Source organism: Osmerus eperlanus, chromosome 4 (genome assembly GCF_963692335.1).
Source record: "Osmerus eperlanus chromosome 4, fOsmEpe2.1, whole genome shotgun sequence".
Taxonomy (NCBI): domain Eukaryota; kingdom Metazoa; phylum Chordata; class Actinopteri; order Osmeriformes; family Osmeridae; genus Osmerus; species Osmerus eperlanus.
In genome coordinates, this window is record NC_085021.1 from 11,225,059 (window position 1) to 11,242,680 (window position 17,622).

Below are 17,622 nucleotides of genomic sequence, written 5' to 3' on the forward strand. Positions count from 1 at the left end.
GTACAGTATCTAATAAAATCACCAGCGACAAACAAATGTAAAAGGGAAAACTTTATTGGAAATGCAAACCATAAAAATCAGGTAAAATATCAATAAAATACTAAAATATCCCCCTGCAATTCTCCCCAATATGGGGAGAAGACAATTCACAAAAACAAAAATCTAAATGTCAGAAACATTATGTACAACCTCTTTATAAAGCTCAGGAGAAAGAGGGGGGCTTGAGAAGACAGACCATCAAATCTGAGTGTCTTCACCTGTGGCAACCATGGAGGAACATGTAGAACTATCCCCTTGTTTTTATAAATAATGGGTAGACATGTTCAGGCAGTACATTACTGGTAAAACGATACAATACTGATTTTTTGAAACATTGACCGTTTCAAATCAATTCACTAATGTCTTTAGCAGCCTTTGCACCATGACTGTTGTTAAAGTTCTCCCATGAGATTAGCCAAATAGAAAAATTCCGGTGATTTAGGGGGCATGAAATTCTAAAGAAAGCCACAACAAATATAACATATGGGTTGTAATACTAGCATTGTGTGGACAGGTGACAGAAACTGCACATAAATGATCACTCTAGTTTAACATTCCCAAGTTCAACGCAGTGGTGTTCAGGAGGCCACACATGCCTTTTATATAAGGTGTCAACCAGTGGTGCTGAAGTACTAGTCCAGTACCAGTCACAGAACTAGAGTGGTCACTATTAAAGTGGTCCATCCTCCCATCCATCCTTCATCCCTAGATGTGAGCTCCTTAGCGCAGTACTGCCCATGCTGGCATGTGGATCAGGGATGTTACAAGGAAGGAAGAGAGGTTCCTAAACTTGAGACACCTTTTTGGGCATTCAGTGAAAAGATCTGCATTACTGTCTAACGCACATCATTACCACGTAGTTGAACATCAACACACAACTAAATAAAAATAACATTAAATGAAAAGAAAATGTACTGATATTAACCCGAGTGAATACTGATATTGCACTTCCAACCACATTTGTAGGACTCCCCAATGCCCAGTTGCTATCCCTTTACAAGAGGCACAAACGGATGTGCTGCACTGCACGCAATGGACATGCATTTGCATTGCAGTCTCTCTCTGCACTACATGTGATTAATAGCCCCTGGATGGCCTCAATACAGTCAGGCGTTCTGCCCATACCGAGCACTGACTGGATTGATCCTGTGGTGAGCCTGAACAACCTTTCCTCCTGTCAGCCCAGGAGTATGGACAACTCAGCATCTCGAAAGATCTCTCTTGTTCATACAAGACAGACACAGGTACATACACACACACACACACACACACACACATCCTCTCAAGACAAAGATTATGTACATACATCAATCCTTTTTACATTACAAATAGATTAACCCCACATTATGCATTGTTATGTTCAGTCCCTGGGTGTAACCATAGCCCATTATGCATAGCAGTAGTGGGGTGGGATGGCTTCTACAACTCCTTGTTAGTACTCTCGGTCAACCAGACAGGCTCCAACCCAGACATTAAAAACAAAGCCTCCTATAAAGCGTACTACACTAGGTGGTGCTAGCACCCCCCCCGATGACATCACTGCTTCCCTCTCCTAAGCGCTACGGCAAATGATGGATGTGTACGGATTCACTTCCACACACCATGACTCAGCGGCCTACAGGCTCCACATAGAACACAGGTTCACCTGCATGGTGCATGCCGCAGCCTCATCTTCACATGGCTCCACACTACACTAAAAACACGCTAACCTGACCCAGTCTACCCTGCCGGGGCTATCAGGTGAGAAGCAGTGTCCTGTTAAGGATCCAGCCTGCCTCTGGTGAGGCTCCTCTGGCCTGGCGAGTCCAGTCATGTCCCAGATGACTATGAGGTGATACTGTGATGGGAACACTGAACATGAACGTAAAGGATCAGGACGTAGGGATCAGTAGGACTCTAAGGATGATCAGCTCGTCTCCCGTCTTTGGCATCTTGATAGTCATCAGTAGATTTCCTTTGAGTGCAAATAAACGGGCCCCAAGTGCGTGTCCACCAACCTGAGGCTTCATTACGCTCCAAAGGACAGGGCTATTCCTGCTGGCCACTACCGGAGTCTTTGGCTGCATTTACAACAACTTCGAACAATACAATATGATAGGCTTTTGTTGAATGGGAAAGAACCCACCTAGAAGACATATTCTGGGGCTTTTGTCAGTCTGACCTTTGGGGCCCTGGTACTTTACCACACAGCCTGTTTGAAGGCCTTTGGCTGAGAATGTATCAAATAGTTCCTTTAATGCTACACAAAGCAGGGCAGCGGCACACTCTCCCCCACCACATGTAACATGTGTCCAGCACCTGTCTGAAGATGTGTACACACACTGTTAGCACCAAAAACAAGGCGATAAAAAAGGGTATAACAGACTTCTCCAGGAGAGTCCACAAAACAAATCAGTATCAAAAAACTGCAGGGAGACAACTAGCATCGTCCTTAATCTAAGATGAATCAATGGCTTCAATATGGCTTCTTCTCTTCTTTCTATGGGGTCACTAGCCTAGAAATCCGACTCATGTTTGTCTGCAGACAGTCTGACTGGGTTCTGTTTGGTGACCAACCAGCTCCAGCAACAAACAAGACACATTAAATTAAACACATTCATTTGGTTTGGAGTTCTTTGTTTTTTTTTCTCCCTCTAGTGCAGTCCAGTGGAGTTCCAGTGGTTGCTCCTCCTAACTCTTCAACTGCAGTCTGATCCTCCCTGGACGTCTAGCCAGCGTGTCTCTGTTGCAATCATATGGGTAGCTAGATTCTTTGGTTTCGGATCCGTGTGGCTTTTAGGCCTCAGATGCGGCCTGGGGCTTGAGTTGGGCCTTCTCCATAGCCGTTCCATAGGGTAGAGATCTTTTGAAGAAACCAAGCTGTTGGGGGGACAAAAGAAGACAAGAGAAGTCAGAACAGGTCTCAGCAAAGTTCTATGGGGGGTTTTCAAATAGAAATGGGAGCGTTGTATGAGGGGAAGTGCCTCGGCTGACCCTGACCTTGTAGAGGACGTATATGAGCAGAGCCAGCAGGAGCAGGCCTGCCAGGACGGCCAGGATGATGATCCACAGAGGGACAAAGTACTGGCTGTCAGGCTTGTTCCAAACAACCGTGGTCACCACCTTATCAGGGGAATCAACAGCAGTCATGACCTCCTCATGATACGACAATCGAACAGCAGCTTTGTAACACGTGGTCACAAAACTGAATGCTCTCTAGCATGCAGTGGGGAAAAATTAAAATACTAAATTAAAATATTTTATAAACTTGATGAAAAACTGTGCATACCTTTTTGGATCCACTGGGAACTTGTTTGGGTAGGATGGCATAAGGCATCTTCATGACGCTGAAACGAGCCAGGCACTCCAGAACATAGTGTTTATATGCCCTCTGAAGACAAACACAACAAGAGGCTGGGTCAGATGGGGAACCTCTGGTTCAGAGGAGCGGTTCTTCAGTCAGCACTTCACAACAATGCCAACCGTATTATGACAAACTCTGGCTGGCTGTAGGTAGGAGTTCAGCTCCTAACCAGGAGGTGGCAATACTATCCTACACAGAGAAGCCTGCAGTTTGTCCAAAACTGCTGGCTCTACCCCATTGACATTCCAATCCTATGAGAAGCCACAACCGCCACCTAATGAATTTTCAATGCAGTCACACAATGTGCCTTGTCCCACAGCAGATGAGAGCGTGTAAGGTCCTTTTTAAGAATGGCCCATGTACAGACATACCTGTAAACTAAGACTGAATACACTGTATGACACACAAACTCCTTCAAAGGGCTGTTTAAATTGTACACCCAGTTTGCTACCGTTTACCCCAAATATTTGAGCCCTGTGCACACTGGCAGACTCCAGCCCTTTCCTAATATCACTCCTGACATCCAGTCAATACAATGAACTGGGAAAGACAGTCATTATTTGTATCTTCCAGTCTCAAATTTGAGGTTTTAATTTTTGGTGTTTTCTTTGTAGCTGTTTAAAATCAGGGCTCAGCAGCATTCTCTCTTGCCAAAACCCTGACATGAACAAATAGACAGCACTGTGAATGAGCAGAAAGGAAACATACAGTATAGTCTACTCCCGTGCCATGCCACATGTCATCTGGCGCAAATGTGTCTAACTCCCTGCACATGTAGACCCGTAAACCACACACAAGCTCCCAGCCCCATGTCCTGAGACACCCAGAGGACTGGCAGCTTCTCTTTTCTGCTTTGTCTCATTTTTATGTTCGTGTTAGATGAGATTTGCCCCTCGTGATTTAGGCAGGTGTCTTGATGCGTGGGGTTGTGTCTGGTTGTCATCTTCATACCTCCATAAAGGTCTCAGCCCATATCCGGGAGCGGACCTTGAGGATGGCAGTGGTCCCCTTCTCAAGAAGACCCACGTTACACTGAAGCATCCAGCACTCAGAGTTGGAACAGGACTTATAAAATAAAAGGAGAGAGAGAGAGCATTACATTGAGAGCACTGTAGTGCTAAATCATTTTCCTCAGCATGGATTTCCAGGGCAGACAAAATAAACAATCTATCCTAACATTCTGTGAGGCGTAACTCTAAAATAGATGAAAACATGAATTACAGGCTAACTGTAGAAGGTCAAACAACACAGGAAGGGCAGGGATGGGATGGGAGGAAGGGCAATAACGTGTAATAATGTTAAATGTTTCTGCCAAATAAATATAACAAAGAGCCCAATGTTATGATCTTTATCCAGGCCTGCTTCGAATTAGTGAGAGATTGAGGGAATGTCATGAGACTGTAAAAATGCAGCATGCAGTCACCGCTCTTCACATTATTGCCCAACCACTAAAACCAGACTAGTTTTCACAAGACTTTAGAGTACGCAATCTTAATTAGACCCTCATAATGGGCACTCTGCATTCTCAACCTCCACTGACTTGAGTTGTAGTCTGAGTTGCAGACGGACCACCCTGGACTGAGAGGTGTCAGTGGGTAGACTTGGACTACAGACAGCAGACGCTGGGTCATAGAGGGACCGCCCCCGGTCTTCTACCCCAGCACCAGGCTTCGACAAGCTTAATAAGGTCATCTAGACAGGCAGGGAGAGTTTCACTCCACTCCCTCCTCCCAGACATCCCTGGTGCCCTCGAGCACCAAGGCCAGGAGAGGCTTGTTGGATGCTGGGAGGATTGATGGAGGCTGGGGGAGACTAGGGGAGGACAATGTGCCTGAGGAAACAGGTTGGATATGGTCCACTGGCATAAACACCAAGGTCCCCCTCCCTTCCCTGACCTTCACTGGTGGGGAGGGGGACATCAAGGTCAGTGTCATTGGGAGCTGCAGGCGAGCTGCAGAATGAACACAACGCCTTGCTACAGCTCGTGTTTGGTGAATGAAGGCCATGTGTACATATGAACAATTACATTTCATGCTTTTTCACTTTTTAAATAACTCTAATGGTCAGTTCTTTTTTCCTAATTTGCAGCTCTGCAGCGACAAAGACGAACAGTCATCCCCTTCATTTCAGTCCAGACCTCTAGAAACAGAGCCAGTCCACAGACTACCAACACACGCTTCTTTCAACAAGAGACACTTTGAACACAGACGCCTGTCCTCCCGAGCGCTAAAAACAAAAGTGCAGAGGGAGAAAAAAGAAAAAGAATGGGCGCCTTCATAGAAACGTGTCATCAGGCAGGCTTGATAAACGAGTGCACTTAGAAGCAACAGTCAGCAGGACAATGAGGCCTTTCACGTTGCCAGGTAGTGTCAGACAGAGGGAGAACTACCTGCAGCTGGCTGCTTCAATAGGGCCAGTGTATGCCAGGGGGCAGGGGAGCCTGGTCTAACAACACCCTGAGTGGAAAATTAGAGGCCAGCCAGCGAACTACGCAGGGCATCACAACCCCCACTTCTCTCTGTCCCCCCAGACCAAACTCCGTCCCCACTAACTACCCAGCCTTTAAAGTTAATCACCACAGCAGGACCACCCCCACACCCTCTGACCCCTCCCTCTTAATTACATCATAACCTGGTAAGCCAATCCCAGGGGAGCGGTTAGAGCGCAGGGACACCAGCTCAGAGGCCTGAGGACATTTAGAGGAGCACAGCTCCAGCTCTCCATCTCCAGTCTGATCTACAGGCCTGGGCCTCGACTCTCCTCTCGTATGTTTGTCTCATTTCTCTTCACTGTTTGACAATATGGGATGACCCTTCACCTTAACAGTAAACACATGCCTGTCAGCCTGTCACTCACTGTTTGAGCAACCTCGCTTTTATGTCCCCCACTGCAAAGTCATCACCTTACAGCCTGGAGCTTTTCTTCAACACATAAACAAGAGCTAACTCCATCTACGTCTCAGTCAGTGTATAGTGTACTGTAGTGGTAACCCACAACTCCCCCCTCCCTGGGAGACTCCATAGACTGAGTGCTTGTGTATGTGTGTGTATGTGTGTGTGTGTGAGGTCTCACCAGGTTAGCAAGCTCAGCCAGCTGGTCTCTGTGGACCTCCCTCCTCTCGATGACATGCTCATGGCCTTGCGTCAGTACGGGCGGCTGCTCTGTTGACGCCTGCTGGAGCTGAGGAGGGAACACACACACACAATTAGGTCAACACGGACACTGACCTCACCAGCGAGAAGGGCACACCACCCCATTCTGTCAATATGAGGCCTAATGGTAGTTGGTCAGGCTTTTGTCACCCATCTCATTAATCTAAAGCATGTGAGCTTTCCTCTGCTAGGAATCCCATGGAAACACATTTGGCTGTACACTTCGCTCTGGGGGGGGGAATAGAACATTGCTAAATAGACACCCCTTCTGAGTGCTGTTCAGCATCTGGACATCTTCATATTCAAACAGAAACAACAAGCTAGATGAAGACTTGGGGCTAGAGCCCAGTATAAGGGGGCACATTCTCAGATCTGGGAGATCAGGGAGAGGATGGGTTCAGAAGTGGTTCTTTAGACTAAGGGAGGAGCAGGAACATCAAAGGGCTGCTGTGGAGTGTCCTGGGTGGGGCAGAGAGGAGGGAGGGAGGGAGGGAGGGAGGGAGGGAGGGAGCTGGGTGAGACAGATAAAGGAGGGAGGAGGAGGATGGGTGTGGGCCTGAGAGAGGGAGACCAGTCTTAATCACACGCTGAATTAGAACCTGTGGGACATCTTCACAGTGCTTGCTCTCTCTGAAGTGTGCTCCTTCACACACATCTGGCCTCTTCTCATCCTCATTTGACCCTGAGAAAATAGGAGTGTGCACACTCACACACCCAATACCTAGCTCCTAACCAAACCCACTTTGGAATTACAGTTGCAAAACTACTTTGCAAATTACAGTTGCATCTCTACACCTTCTGAGAGCAAATATTTCCACAGCAGTGGCTGGGAGCTGACCTTGAGCTGAAGGTGGTTCATAGTGTGGTTGGTGGTGCAGTTGAGAGGCCCCTCTGTGGAGAACTCCAGGGGGTAGACGAGCCTGTGGCCCTGCACACTGAGAGGACAGCGCAGCTGGAGCAGGGTGTGGCTGATGTGACTGGGGCCGTTGTTCACCAACTACAGAACACCAACCAGAGAGAGGCATTATGGAGACAACCCCACCACCCCATCCTTTAGACACAGTACATTCACCTCAGTGGGAAGCTCAAAATGTAATGACAATTTAACATGCCGAGTCATTTAGTCTTCAGAGCTGTCGACTGCTCTGTGAAAAGGTAGCCCTCGCAAAGGAAAAAAAGCGAAGTGAGGAAATCCAGGTGCCCAGTGCGTGTTCTGTTATCGCTCTTCTCTCATTCTACCTTGTTCACTGCCCTGGGGGAATCATGTTTTACACACAAAGGCCAGTGTCTGCTTTCTACACCACTCTACTGCTTCCTGTTGATTCTGCCAGGCTAGCAGAGCTGGCTAGCATGCTAAGCCTCCATCTCCTGTCTAGCCAGCAGGCTCCTGGAAGGATTTGGTCTGTTTACCTCATAGACATGCTGCACTGCAGGACCGATGTCCTCCTCCACCTGGTGGCTTTTGGTAACCTTCCAGTTACTTGGAGGGAAGAAGACCTTGTCTGGCCGTGACACCCTGCAAACATAGAGAAAGAGACACAGAGTATGTGTTGAGAGAGCGGGCGGCTGTGTTTAGGGGGGACAGTGAGTAACTGTAAGGAGAGGATGAGAATGTTTGAGTTCCAGAGGGTTCTCTCTCTCTGCTCCGGGAGGAAAGGGGGAAACCTAAGCCTGGCAGAGCTTCCTCGCCCCTGAACTCACCCCTGTAGAATAACATCAGCCTGGACCACCACCTCCAGCCTGTAGGGAACCACCTCACTGTGGGAATTGTTCTCATTTTTACTGTTCAGAGAGACAGAGAGAGAGACAAGGGTTGAAATAAGACATATCATTTTTACTTTCAAGCAACATGATTTGCATGATCTAAGAAAGGCTGATTCATGGGTTCATCAGGTCTGAAAACCCGTGAACAGAGATGAGGCCCCACCTGCGAATCTGCAGCTCAAACTGAACAGTCTTGCGAGTGTCCTTCAGCCGGGGCACTGTGAACCTCAGACCTGCCCACAGCTGCAGGGGAGAGGAATCATCATCATCATCAGTCATCATCAGTCATCATCACCATTCTAACAAAGAGACAGTCTATAAACCTTAACCCACCAAAGACAGAGTCAACACAAGACATGGCTGTGACATGAGGCACAGCACAGCAGACTGGCAGGGATGAAAGTCATGCTGCTGCAGCTGACAGCCGTGGAGCTGAGACTGGGTGAAACCCCTGTGCATCAATGCTACAGGATGACCCACATCCAGACATCAGAGAGAGCTGCAGTGAGGAGGCTCCCCTTCTTTAATACATTAATGCTCCAGCATACCAGGGGAGCCAGAGTTCCCAGGCTGCCAACACTCTCCTCCTCCCCTCCCCAGTCTGCTCTGCTCTGGGGTCAGTCCGTCTCTGATCTCTCTGCCTGGCTGCCTGGCTGGCACACAGCTGCTCTACACCTGGACAGGTCCAGACGACTCAGGAGCTCTGCTCCCATTTCACTGCCCGCATTATTTAATCTGAACCTCTTTGATTTTCCACCCCAACTGCACGCATGTACAGCACAGTAATTGCAATCAGGAGGCTTGTGAGCGTGTGTGTGTGTGTGTGTGTGTGTGTGTGTGTGTGTGTGTGTGTGTGTGTGTGTGTGTGTGTGTGTGTGTGTGTAGCAAGAACATCAGTCTGATATGAGAAAATCTGTTTGACAGACAGCATCTGCTGCTGCTGACTACAATAGTCAGACATCCTGACATATAGCTGATCTACTCCAGGGATAACATTCAAATTAGCTCTCTGGAACACTTGTGCAGTAGGGGCTTTGGCTGAAAGTCTGAATATGATTTACATATTTTAATTCCCACCGCTCCAGCTAGTATTTCACCACTGTGAGAATCTATCAGACAGGTCTGCCTAACCCTCTCCTATTATGTTTGCCTCAGTCCTACAATTTTCCTCTGCAGACACAGAGCAGTGTCTGTGGTCTGTCACCAGTCACCAGGCAATTAGACAGGGAAACTAACCAAATCCCCAGCATGGGAGCAGAGCATGGATGGAGATAAACTTCCTTCTTCCTGAACGGGAACTTCCTGTTACACTGCTGCCTGATGCATGAAAAGACTGGCCCTTCCTGTGCAGCCCTCACCCACCCCCCAGATGACACACTATCCTGCTGTGAGCAGGAAGCCAGGAAGCCGTGTAACTTGTTTGGATGACTGCTTCCTGTCACATTAAACTGCCTTGAATACCACCTTCCATCAACACTTCAGTGGCAGGAGTTTTTTTCTAATAAATTGACCGGAACAGGAAAAACAGTTTAGTCCTAGTTTTATGGTCCTTGTCAACATGGCCAGGATATATCCCTGACCCACATCATAACTATGACAGCATCCATGTTCTTACACTGGTGCCAGCCTTCATGGGGTTGCCCAGGTCACAGCTCAGGTAGCGGGTCTGGTTCTCAGTCTCATAGCTGCAGGTCAGCTGGGTCAGGCTCTGGGAGGGGAGACACCAAGAGATGGGCTGTGACACATGAAAATCATCTACTACTTAATACCTCTTAATACTAGCTCCACATAGGATTTCTCTGCTGAGCTGTTTTGTGATGAAAGCCTACACATGCAACTAATATAGACAGGACCTCTTCTGTAGATAATGGTTCCGGTGAGTATTGGGTTGCATGTTCAGTACATCTCCTCACCTCATTATTGCGGGCTATCCCACTGTAATCTGCTTCAGGGGGCAGCACCACATACAACTCAGCTTCATAAGCCCCGCCCTCCCCCTCGTTCCTGGCGTTGAAAGTCAAGGTCAACGAGTTGTCGTCACCTAGGTAGACTTCCTTCCTGTCCCTGAGGACCCAACAAAACAGAAATTGATTAGAAATAGGGTCAGGGGTTAGGTCACAAGGTGTCAGGTCTCCTTGGGTAAATAAGCATTCAAATGGGTGTAAGAGGGTGCCATTATACTAACAAAAACACAAATGCTGTAAGCACAAAAACATTTAGATCTGTGAAAAGTCTAGACCTTCACATTAGCACATTGCTGTTGCCTTAATGCTTTTTTTCTGCTTAGTCCCTTCCTGTTCCACCTTAGGCTTTGTGCTCTACATATCAGTTAGATTTAGAGCTGGGAGAAAACCCAAAACACATCAGTTAGATTCATCTCAGGAAACCCACTCCCCCCCACCCGAATGAAAAACGTTTCCAATGTAGCTATAAAGTCATACATGCAATAGAGCATAGTCTGGGACTGTTAAACACCTCCCCCTTCCCCTAGTCTTTCTCTCCTTCTCCCTCTAGCTCCATATCTCCATCTCCCTCCCCCTGCCCCTCCACAGCTCTGAACAATGAGGAACCCCATATGAGGGCCACACAGACGATTCTAATTACACCCTGGCCTCATAACGCAGGCAGAGGAAGCAACACGGACCACATTTCTGAAGTTGATCCACTGCTGGTTGGGGAGCCAGCTACTCAGACTCCAACAGGCATCACACTTTTCAAAACCAAACAATGGCTAAAACGAGAAAACACCACAAACCCTTAAACCCTCCCTCTGGGACATAGGTTTCACAGGTTATGTGCCTTGGCAGAGAAAATATGACTTTTATGTAAGCTCCTAAGGCAAGCTAATGCAGGAATGTCATTATCCTCAAATGAACTCTGTCAAAATATATGTATTTATTTTGAATTAAACTGAATTTAGGAACCAATACATTAATTAACATACATGTGCTGTATGGGTTACGCAATGCATTGAAAATAGAGCTGGGGAGTAAACAAATATAGAAATCTAAAATCTAAATGAGAGGGCAAGAGAGAGGGAGGGAGGAATGAGGGGGCATGTTATTTTTGAGGAAAACGCTACCAGATCAAATCAAAGTGGAACGTCGACATTGCTGAAACTTCTGAGACCAAAGGCAGGGAGGCTGGGGCTCTCTGGCACACCACTCCCCAGACTTTCCAATCACAGCCCTTTCATCTCTCCTGTCTTTTTACCCTTATAGTCTGTCAGCCAATCACAGCACCTGTAGAGCCGTGCTCCTTCCTGTTTTCACAGGAGAGTATCCCCCTGCTCTGCTGCAGCATTGTGACTGTTAACAGCATTCTCCGGCATGCTAAACCAAACAAAGCAGGCGAGTACGACAACAGCTGTATTTATCCTTCAGCAAAGTAACAGGTTCCATTTCTCATTAGCAAAGCAGGGGTGAAGAGTTACTTTTGGTTCTGTACACAGTTTAGCATCCATAATCCATGTCTGGTGCGTTTCCTATGGTGCATATGCTTCTGGATGCCAAAGGACTAAGAGGAAATCAAGGTACTCACCCGTGTACAGCCAGCTTCAGGTCAGGGACACAGATGTTGTCTTCTCCACAGTCAAGCAGAATCTGGGCCTAGAAAAAACACAATAGGGGAGGTTAAGGGTCTAAGGAGACCTCGACAGATGCATGATTATCTGAACTACAGAGACAAGAGTTTGGAACGACGGCAGCAGGAAGGGACATACAAAACATAACATAACAAAACAAAATGACTAATGCATTCCACTCCGCCTCCCGCCTCAACGTTCACCCTGTCAGCAGCTGGCTCAGTCTGATGACTCATGCTGCTATATGTATCCAGGTGTTTGAAAGACTGGATCATTGATAAGGACCTGTTCCCCTAACCCAGACAGGAAGTGGAGAGACAGAGCCTGGGGGAGATGTACCCAAAGACGCAGCCCTGCCAGGACACCAACCCAGCTCGCCTACGTCCACATGACTCCGCTCAGCGGCAGACCGCACGTGCACCACAAGCTACGCCACCCCAGTGCACCACACGACACACACGACCAGCAGAGGGAGGGGGCCGGGGAGTTGGGGGGGCCTAGGCTAGCATAGAGACACCAGATATTCCACAAGACCATGGGGTGAAGGTCTGATCCAGAGATTACTGATAAAGGGAGAAGAAAGACAGGATGGGGCCAGACCTGGTGCAGTGTAGCGGGGTGCCCTCTCTGAACATGGAGAGAGGAGCAGTGAAAGCCCTACGGAGGGTAATTGCTTCCCTGTGTGATTGTGACGCAGCATGATGATGTTGTGGATGAGGATAATAAATAGAAGTGGATGGAGATTAGAGAGCGCCCAGCGCCTCCCTGTCATTAGCCAGTCGGGGGTTCTAATCAGGGACACTGGGGGAACCACCAGGCCTCCACAGCCCATAGGCTGGCTGGCCCACTGTCAGCCTGTCAGTCAGGAACCAATCCATGCAGTTAAAAACAACAACAACAACAACAACAACAGGCGAGTGAGAGCTAAAGGGCATGTAATTCACTACGGGCACCATGTCAAGTGCACATAAGAAACAACGTTTGAACGTCAGTGGAATCGACACTGCAGGTCCTTGAGACAAGGACATGTTCGGGGCCTCAAAAAGCAAAGTCAACAACTACTTCCAATTCTCTTAACACCAAAAGGGTCTCTACTCTCTAGTGGACATGTGGAATCCTGTGAAGCTCCATAGAGACGCACTGTTTAGCATCCATTCTCATGCCCCCGCCTTACAGCAACATATGGACTGCATTACTGCATGAAACTGCGCTGGGACTGAGCGGCAGCAGTGATCTCTCACTCTCACTCAGCACCAGAGGGTGTGAGGACGACGCTGGCGCGGCACACACTCTGCAACACACACATCCTGCCCGACACACAAATCCATATGGACAAATCAATAAGGCCCAGACTGTGGTGGAGACTCACTCAACCCTACTCTGTTTACATGCTGTTACATTCACACAGGGTAGCTATGATTAATGAAGTATGTTAGCAGTTTTTCACCGCTCCCCTCCCCCAACATGCCCAGGCATTCCCTCCTGTGAGGACGAAAATAAGAAAGGATTTTTCAAGCCTCCTTCTGAGCACAGGGCCTTGGTGTCTTTGTTCTGGTGTAGTAATAACAACAAACCACTTCAGTTGGAGGCCCCGCAGCTTCAAAACAGGGGAGACACCAATGGCATGGCTTACAGAACAGGAAATAGAAACCGAAATACAGAGAGGAGAGAAACAGAGCAAGAGATCGAATGGCAACCTTTTCCCAAAATTCCCCAGTCCGGCGGTTATTGCTGAGCTCACATATGGTGCGCGCCGCCCCACAGCACAAGGCAGTAAGCCCACACGTTGAGCCAAGCGCGCTCTCTGCCAGGGGAAAACTGGCAAAACTCAGACAAATCTCAACCAGATGGGCACATGGCCTGCGAGCACTCCACCCAGAAATATTTATTAACCCTGTGTGTCTGTGCAGCACTGGAACACGCCGTCTCTGAACCGTTACACAGCCGACAGGGCCCGCTGCTATTCCTGGTGGGGTCATCAAGCACCACCGCCGGTTTACACATGCCTCACATTTTCTGGTCAAAAACGGCTTTCCAGACCCTCTGGACACCTTCCCAGCAGAGCAGTTTAGGAATAACAGGGGAAGCAGACCGAGTCATTTTAGAGAGGGGGTTGGAGGGCTGTGGGGGGTGTGGGGTTGTGTGTGAGGGGCGGGCTGCTGCAGGTGATGTCATTACCATCAGCTCTGAGAGGAAGGCTTTCCATTCGGTCTCATTCATTACCACAGAGCAGCGGTCCACATTCAGAGCTTACAGGCTTTCCCCTCGCTATCCAGGGCTTAGTGGAGCTGTGCTCCGTGTCAGGAGGGAGCTGGGAGTTAAAGGTACCTTCTGCTCGATGAGCTCAGTGGTCTGGTAGTTGAGGATGGGTCTGAGGCCGTGGGAGTCAGCAGCTGCATTGGGGTCCAGGCTGAAGTTCAGGGCGATGTAGATGGAGGACAGCTTGTCCCTGAACTCTTTCTCATCCTGCAAACACACGCACGGTACGGGATTCAAAACACCTCATTAGAATGGGGTTCCGTTTCCCTGGCACGAGGCAAGGAGAACGTGGCAGGTGTTTATGGGAACGGGTGTTTTTATGGAGGAGCTCACCCGTAGGTAGATCTTGGTGTCCTGACACACCCGCTCTCCGTTCCGCAGCCTGACACTCTTCTGAAGCACGGCCTGCTGGGAGTCCAGGAACAGAGCCCTCTTCACGGCTCCCTTCTGCTTGTGCTTCAGACGGTCCAGCTGCACCTCCACCTGGAAGACTGGATCCATCACACACACACACACACACACACACACACACACTCACAGCATCATGAATGTTCCATTGCTTTGCACCATCACAAAAAAGACTGCAGGTATGCACACCCCCCAGCTCAGTCCAGCCAGACAATGCAGCCAATGTAGCTGGAGACATATGGCTCACAGAGCAGAGTAAACTGTGTATATATGTGAGGGAGTCATTAAAGGAATAATTGCGAAGGGTTGATAGGGTTGTGAATGAACACAGAAAAAGCTCGTTTTGGGCCTGTGGGTCATGTGGATTGGAGCACGAATCTGGAGTTAGATACTGCTCTTCATCATTTGTCATATTACAAGTTGAATGCAAGAATGACTGCCAAGGTTATTCAGCTGACACAATGCTGTGGATTCAGATAGACGGATGTGAGGATTGTGTGTGATACAAAGCAGATGAGCACAGTTGACTCACCGAGGCTGTCTGGTAGGTACTTCCCATTAGCGGACAGGCAGAAACTCAGGTTGACACTAGAAGACAGAAGATAAAGACAAGGCATCAATATACAAAACACATATGCACAAAGACAGATGGGGAACCCCCCCCCCCCCTTTCATTCACCTTCCTCCTAAAGCTACCTCCTGCTCTCTCTCTCTCTACGGCTGAACACTGGCTCATATTGCTGGGTTGCAACACAATGGAACAATACTAAACTAGGGATATACTGTTGTATAATGATGTTTGGGAAAGTTGTGGCACCTGACTTCTCTCACCAGCCAAGTGTACAAATTGGTGTATCCACTGTATATCTACCCCCCCTCCCTCCACACACTGTGGAATGGCTGAGCTCAGGAGGGTGAAATTGAGTTGCGTCTCGTGTGTCCGTCGCTTCCAGTGAACAGGGAGCTTCTGTGCGAGCCTGCTGCTCTCTCCCATGACATCAGCCCCAGCTGACGCCATCCAGGAGTCAGCAACGCTAACCCTGATCCCTGCACTAGCAGAGCCACGCTGGAAACAGTCAGCGGAGGAAGGTGACAAAGAAAGAAGGAAGACATTTGAGAAAGAGCACACACAGTGTGTGTGCTCCAGCGCCTGCTTGCGTACGAGCGTGTGCGTGCACACCAGCGACCCTGCCCCTTGATGTTTCCCAGCTGTGTTCCACCACCAAACAATCTCTCATTCAGAGCAACAGCCAAACCTGCTGACCCCTCCGTCAACGTCACCCCCTCCCCCACTCACTCTCTCTCTCTCTCTCTCTACCCCTTTTCCTTTCCCTATCCCGCCCTCCATCCGTCAATCCACTCCTCTCTCCCATATCACTAGGCAACACAACATAATCACGACGCACGTGTAAACAAGCGTTTCCTTTATGGATGTGAAGTAGGAGAGCAGCAGACATGGACATGGGCGCTGGCCATGTGGAGCGCCGTGCTGCCCTCTCCTGCCTCCTCTGCCTACGCAAGCAGCACCCCACAATGCTGCTATACAGCAAGCTGTTATTCTACTGCTCCTCTGCACAATGCGGCCTGCTAGGAAGTTAGTATGGACAGAGGTCACCCGTTAAGACTTGACCGTCCCCAAATGAATAACATGATTGTTGCTGAGAGCGATATTGTTCTCTGAGACTTCCTGTCCGGTGTGTGAGCTGGGGGACTCCCCCTGGATAGTGGAGGGCTGTGTGTGTGTGTGTGTGTGTGTGTGTGTGTGTGTGTGTGTGTGTGTGTGTGTGTGTGTGTGTGTGTGTGTGTGTGTGTGTGTGTGTACCCAGCGGTTAGACACAACAAGCTGGGTTAATGGAGGCTGGGAACCAGACCGCACTTACCAAGAGACAGACATGCTGGTGTTGTCGCTCTGCACAATGCAGTTCTTCTCCTCAGGGTTGATCATGGTGGGGGACACAATCAGGGAGGCACTGGTGTTGACTATGGGACGCGACCTGAAGGGGGAACATGGAACTGTTAACCGCTGATCAGGGTCACGACTGGAAAAATCTCACATCAATAGAATAATAACATTCAACACTATGAATGAATGAATGAACAGACTAACAGTAGTTCAAAGTGGTGTGCATTACCGGTAGAGAATGGCTTTGTCCACACCAAAAGCACCAACGATAAGATCTGTGGGATATCACAAGACCTTATTAGTTAAAAGGCAATATGTGAATTACCATATTTAAGTTCTCAACGATGTTCACAATCACCAGCATTGGTCCTTCACTTACCTGGGTAGCCATTCATGTCCAGGTCTTTGGCTCCCCTCAGAGCAAATCCAAAGCTGGCAGGAACCGTCCCTGAAGCCCATTGGCCAGTTATCACTTGAGACGGCGTGTCCCTGAGTCCACCGGCGTATCCGTTATAGATGAGCACCAACCCCTGCTTCTCCTCCCCACCAAACGGACAGCTGATGGCCACATCTAGACACAGAGGAGACAGCAGGGAGTGAGGGGAGGTTAAAGTCCTGGCCAGGTTAAGAGGTCATCTGACCATAACCCTAAAAACAACAGCCACGACTGATCTGCTTTGAGTAACAATACCAATGTGGCACAAAGACAGTCAGAGAGTCTGACACTAACACTGGAAGAATTCTGTTGTGTGGCTCCCACCTCCCCCCCCCCCCCCCTCCCTCCTTCTCACACAACCTCCAGTGCTGGCCCAGTCCTCTCACCGTTGTATCCGTCCTGGTTGAGATCTCCCAGAGGGGCGATGGTGCTGCCGAATCTCCCAAACACCTGGTTGCCTGTCAGGTGTGGAAGGGCTGGCTGCAGGTTCAGGACTCCCTGCTGCAGGTAAACATAGACACGGCCCACCTCCTCCAGACGCCCATCTGAATCTCGCACCATGAACATGGGGGCTCCCACCAGCAGGTCAGTCAGCCTGGGGGAGGAGGGGGGGCGTCACACAGACCACTCTGAAATCTGAAGTTTCTCATTTCATAAATTGTTGGATCAAGTCCGATCCAGCCACCGTACAGCTCATCAGCATGGGCTGTGAGTGAGATCACTGACTCCTACTCA

The 17,622-nt window shown here is 48.9% G+C and overlaps 1 protein-coding gene across 1 annotated transcript in view; it reads right to left on the bottom strand.

Annotated features, from left to right (window-relative positions):
- Positions 1-36: 36 nt before the first annotated feature.
- itga5 (integrin, alpha 5 (fibronectin receptor, alpha polypeptide)) overlaps positions 37-17,622 on the bottom strand; it is a 34,476-nt gene continuing 16,890 nt past the window's right edge. Inside the window, exons 12-30 of the mRNA XM_062458925.1 lie at positions 17,274-17,482; positions 16,831-17,022; positions 16,681-16,726; positions 16,429-16,542; positions 15,081-15,136; positions 14,474-14,631; positions 14,210-14,347; positions 11,839-11,906; positions 10,212-10,362; positions 9,914-10,006; positions 8,462-8,541; positions 8,236-8,316; positions 7,945-8,050; positions 7,373-7,531; positions 6,455-6,562; positions 4,334-4,447; positions 3,308-3,409; positions 3,019-3,141; positions 37-2,898 (exon numbers count right to left, since the gene is read on the bottom strand). Coding sequence (XP_062314909.1) covers positions 2,815-2,898; positions 3,019-3,141; positions 3,308-3,409; positions 4,334-4,447; positions 6,455-6,562; positions 7,373-7,531; positions 7,945-8,050; positions 8,236-8,316; positions 8,462-8,541; positions 9,914-10,006; positions 10,212-10,362; positions 11,839-11,906; positions 14,210-14,347; positions 14,474-14,631; positions 15,081-15,136; positions 16,429-16,542; positions 16,681-16,726; positions 16,831-17,022; positions 17,274-17,482 — 2,182 coding nt within the window. The 3' untranslated portion in view covers positions 37-2,814. The remainder of the gene's footprint in view (positions 2,899-3,018; positions 3,142-3,307; positions 3,410-4,333; positions 4,448-6,454; positions 6,563-7,372; positions 7,532-7,944; positions 8,051-8,235; positions 8,317-8,461; positions 8,542-9,913; positions 10,007-10,211; positions 10,363-11,838; positions 11,907-14,209; positions 14,348-14,473; positions 14,632-15,080; positions 15,137-16,428; positions 16,543-16,680; positions 16,727-16,830; positions 17,023-17,273; positions 17,483-17,622) is intronic.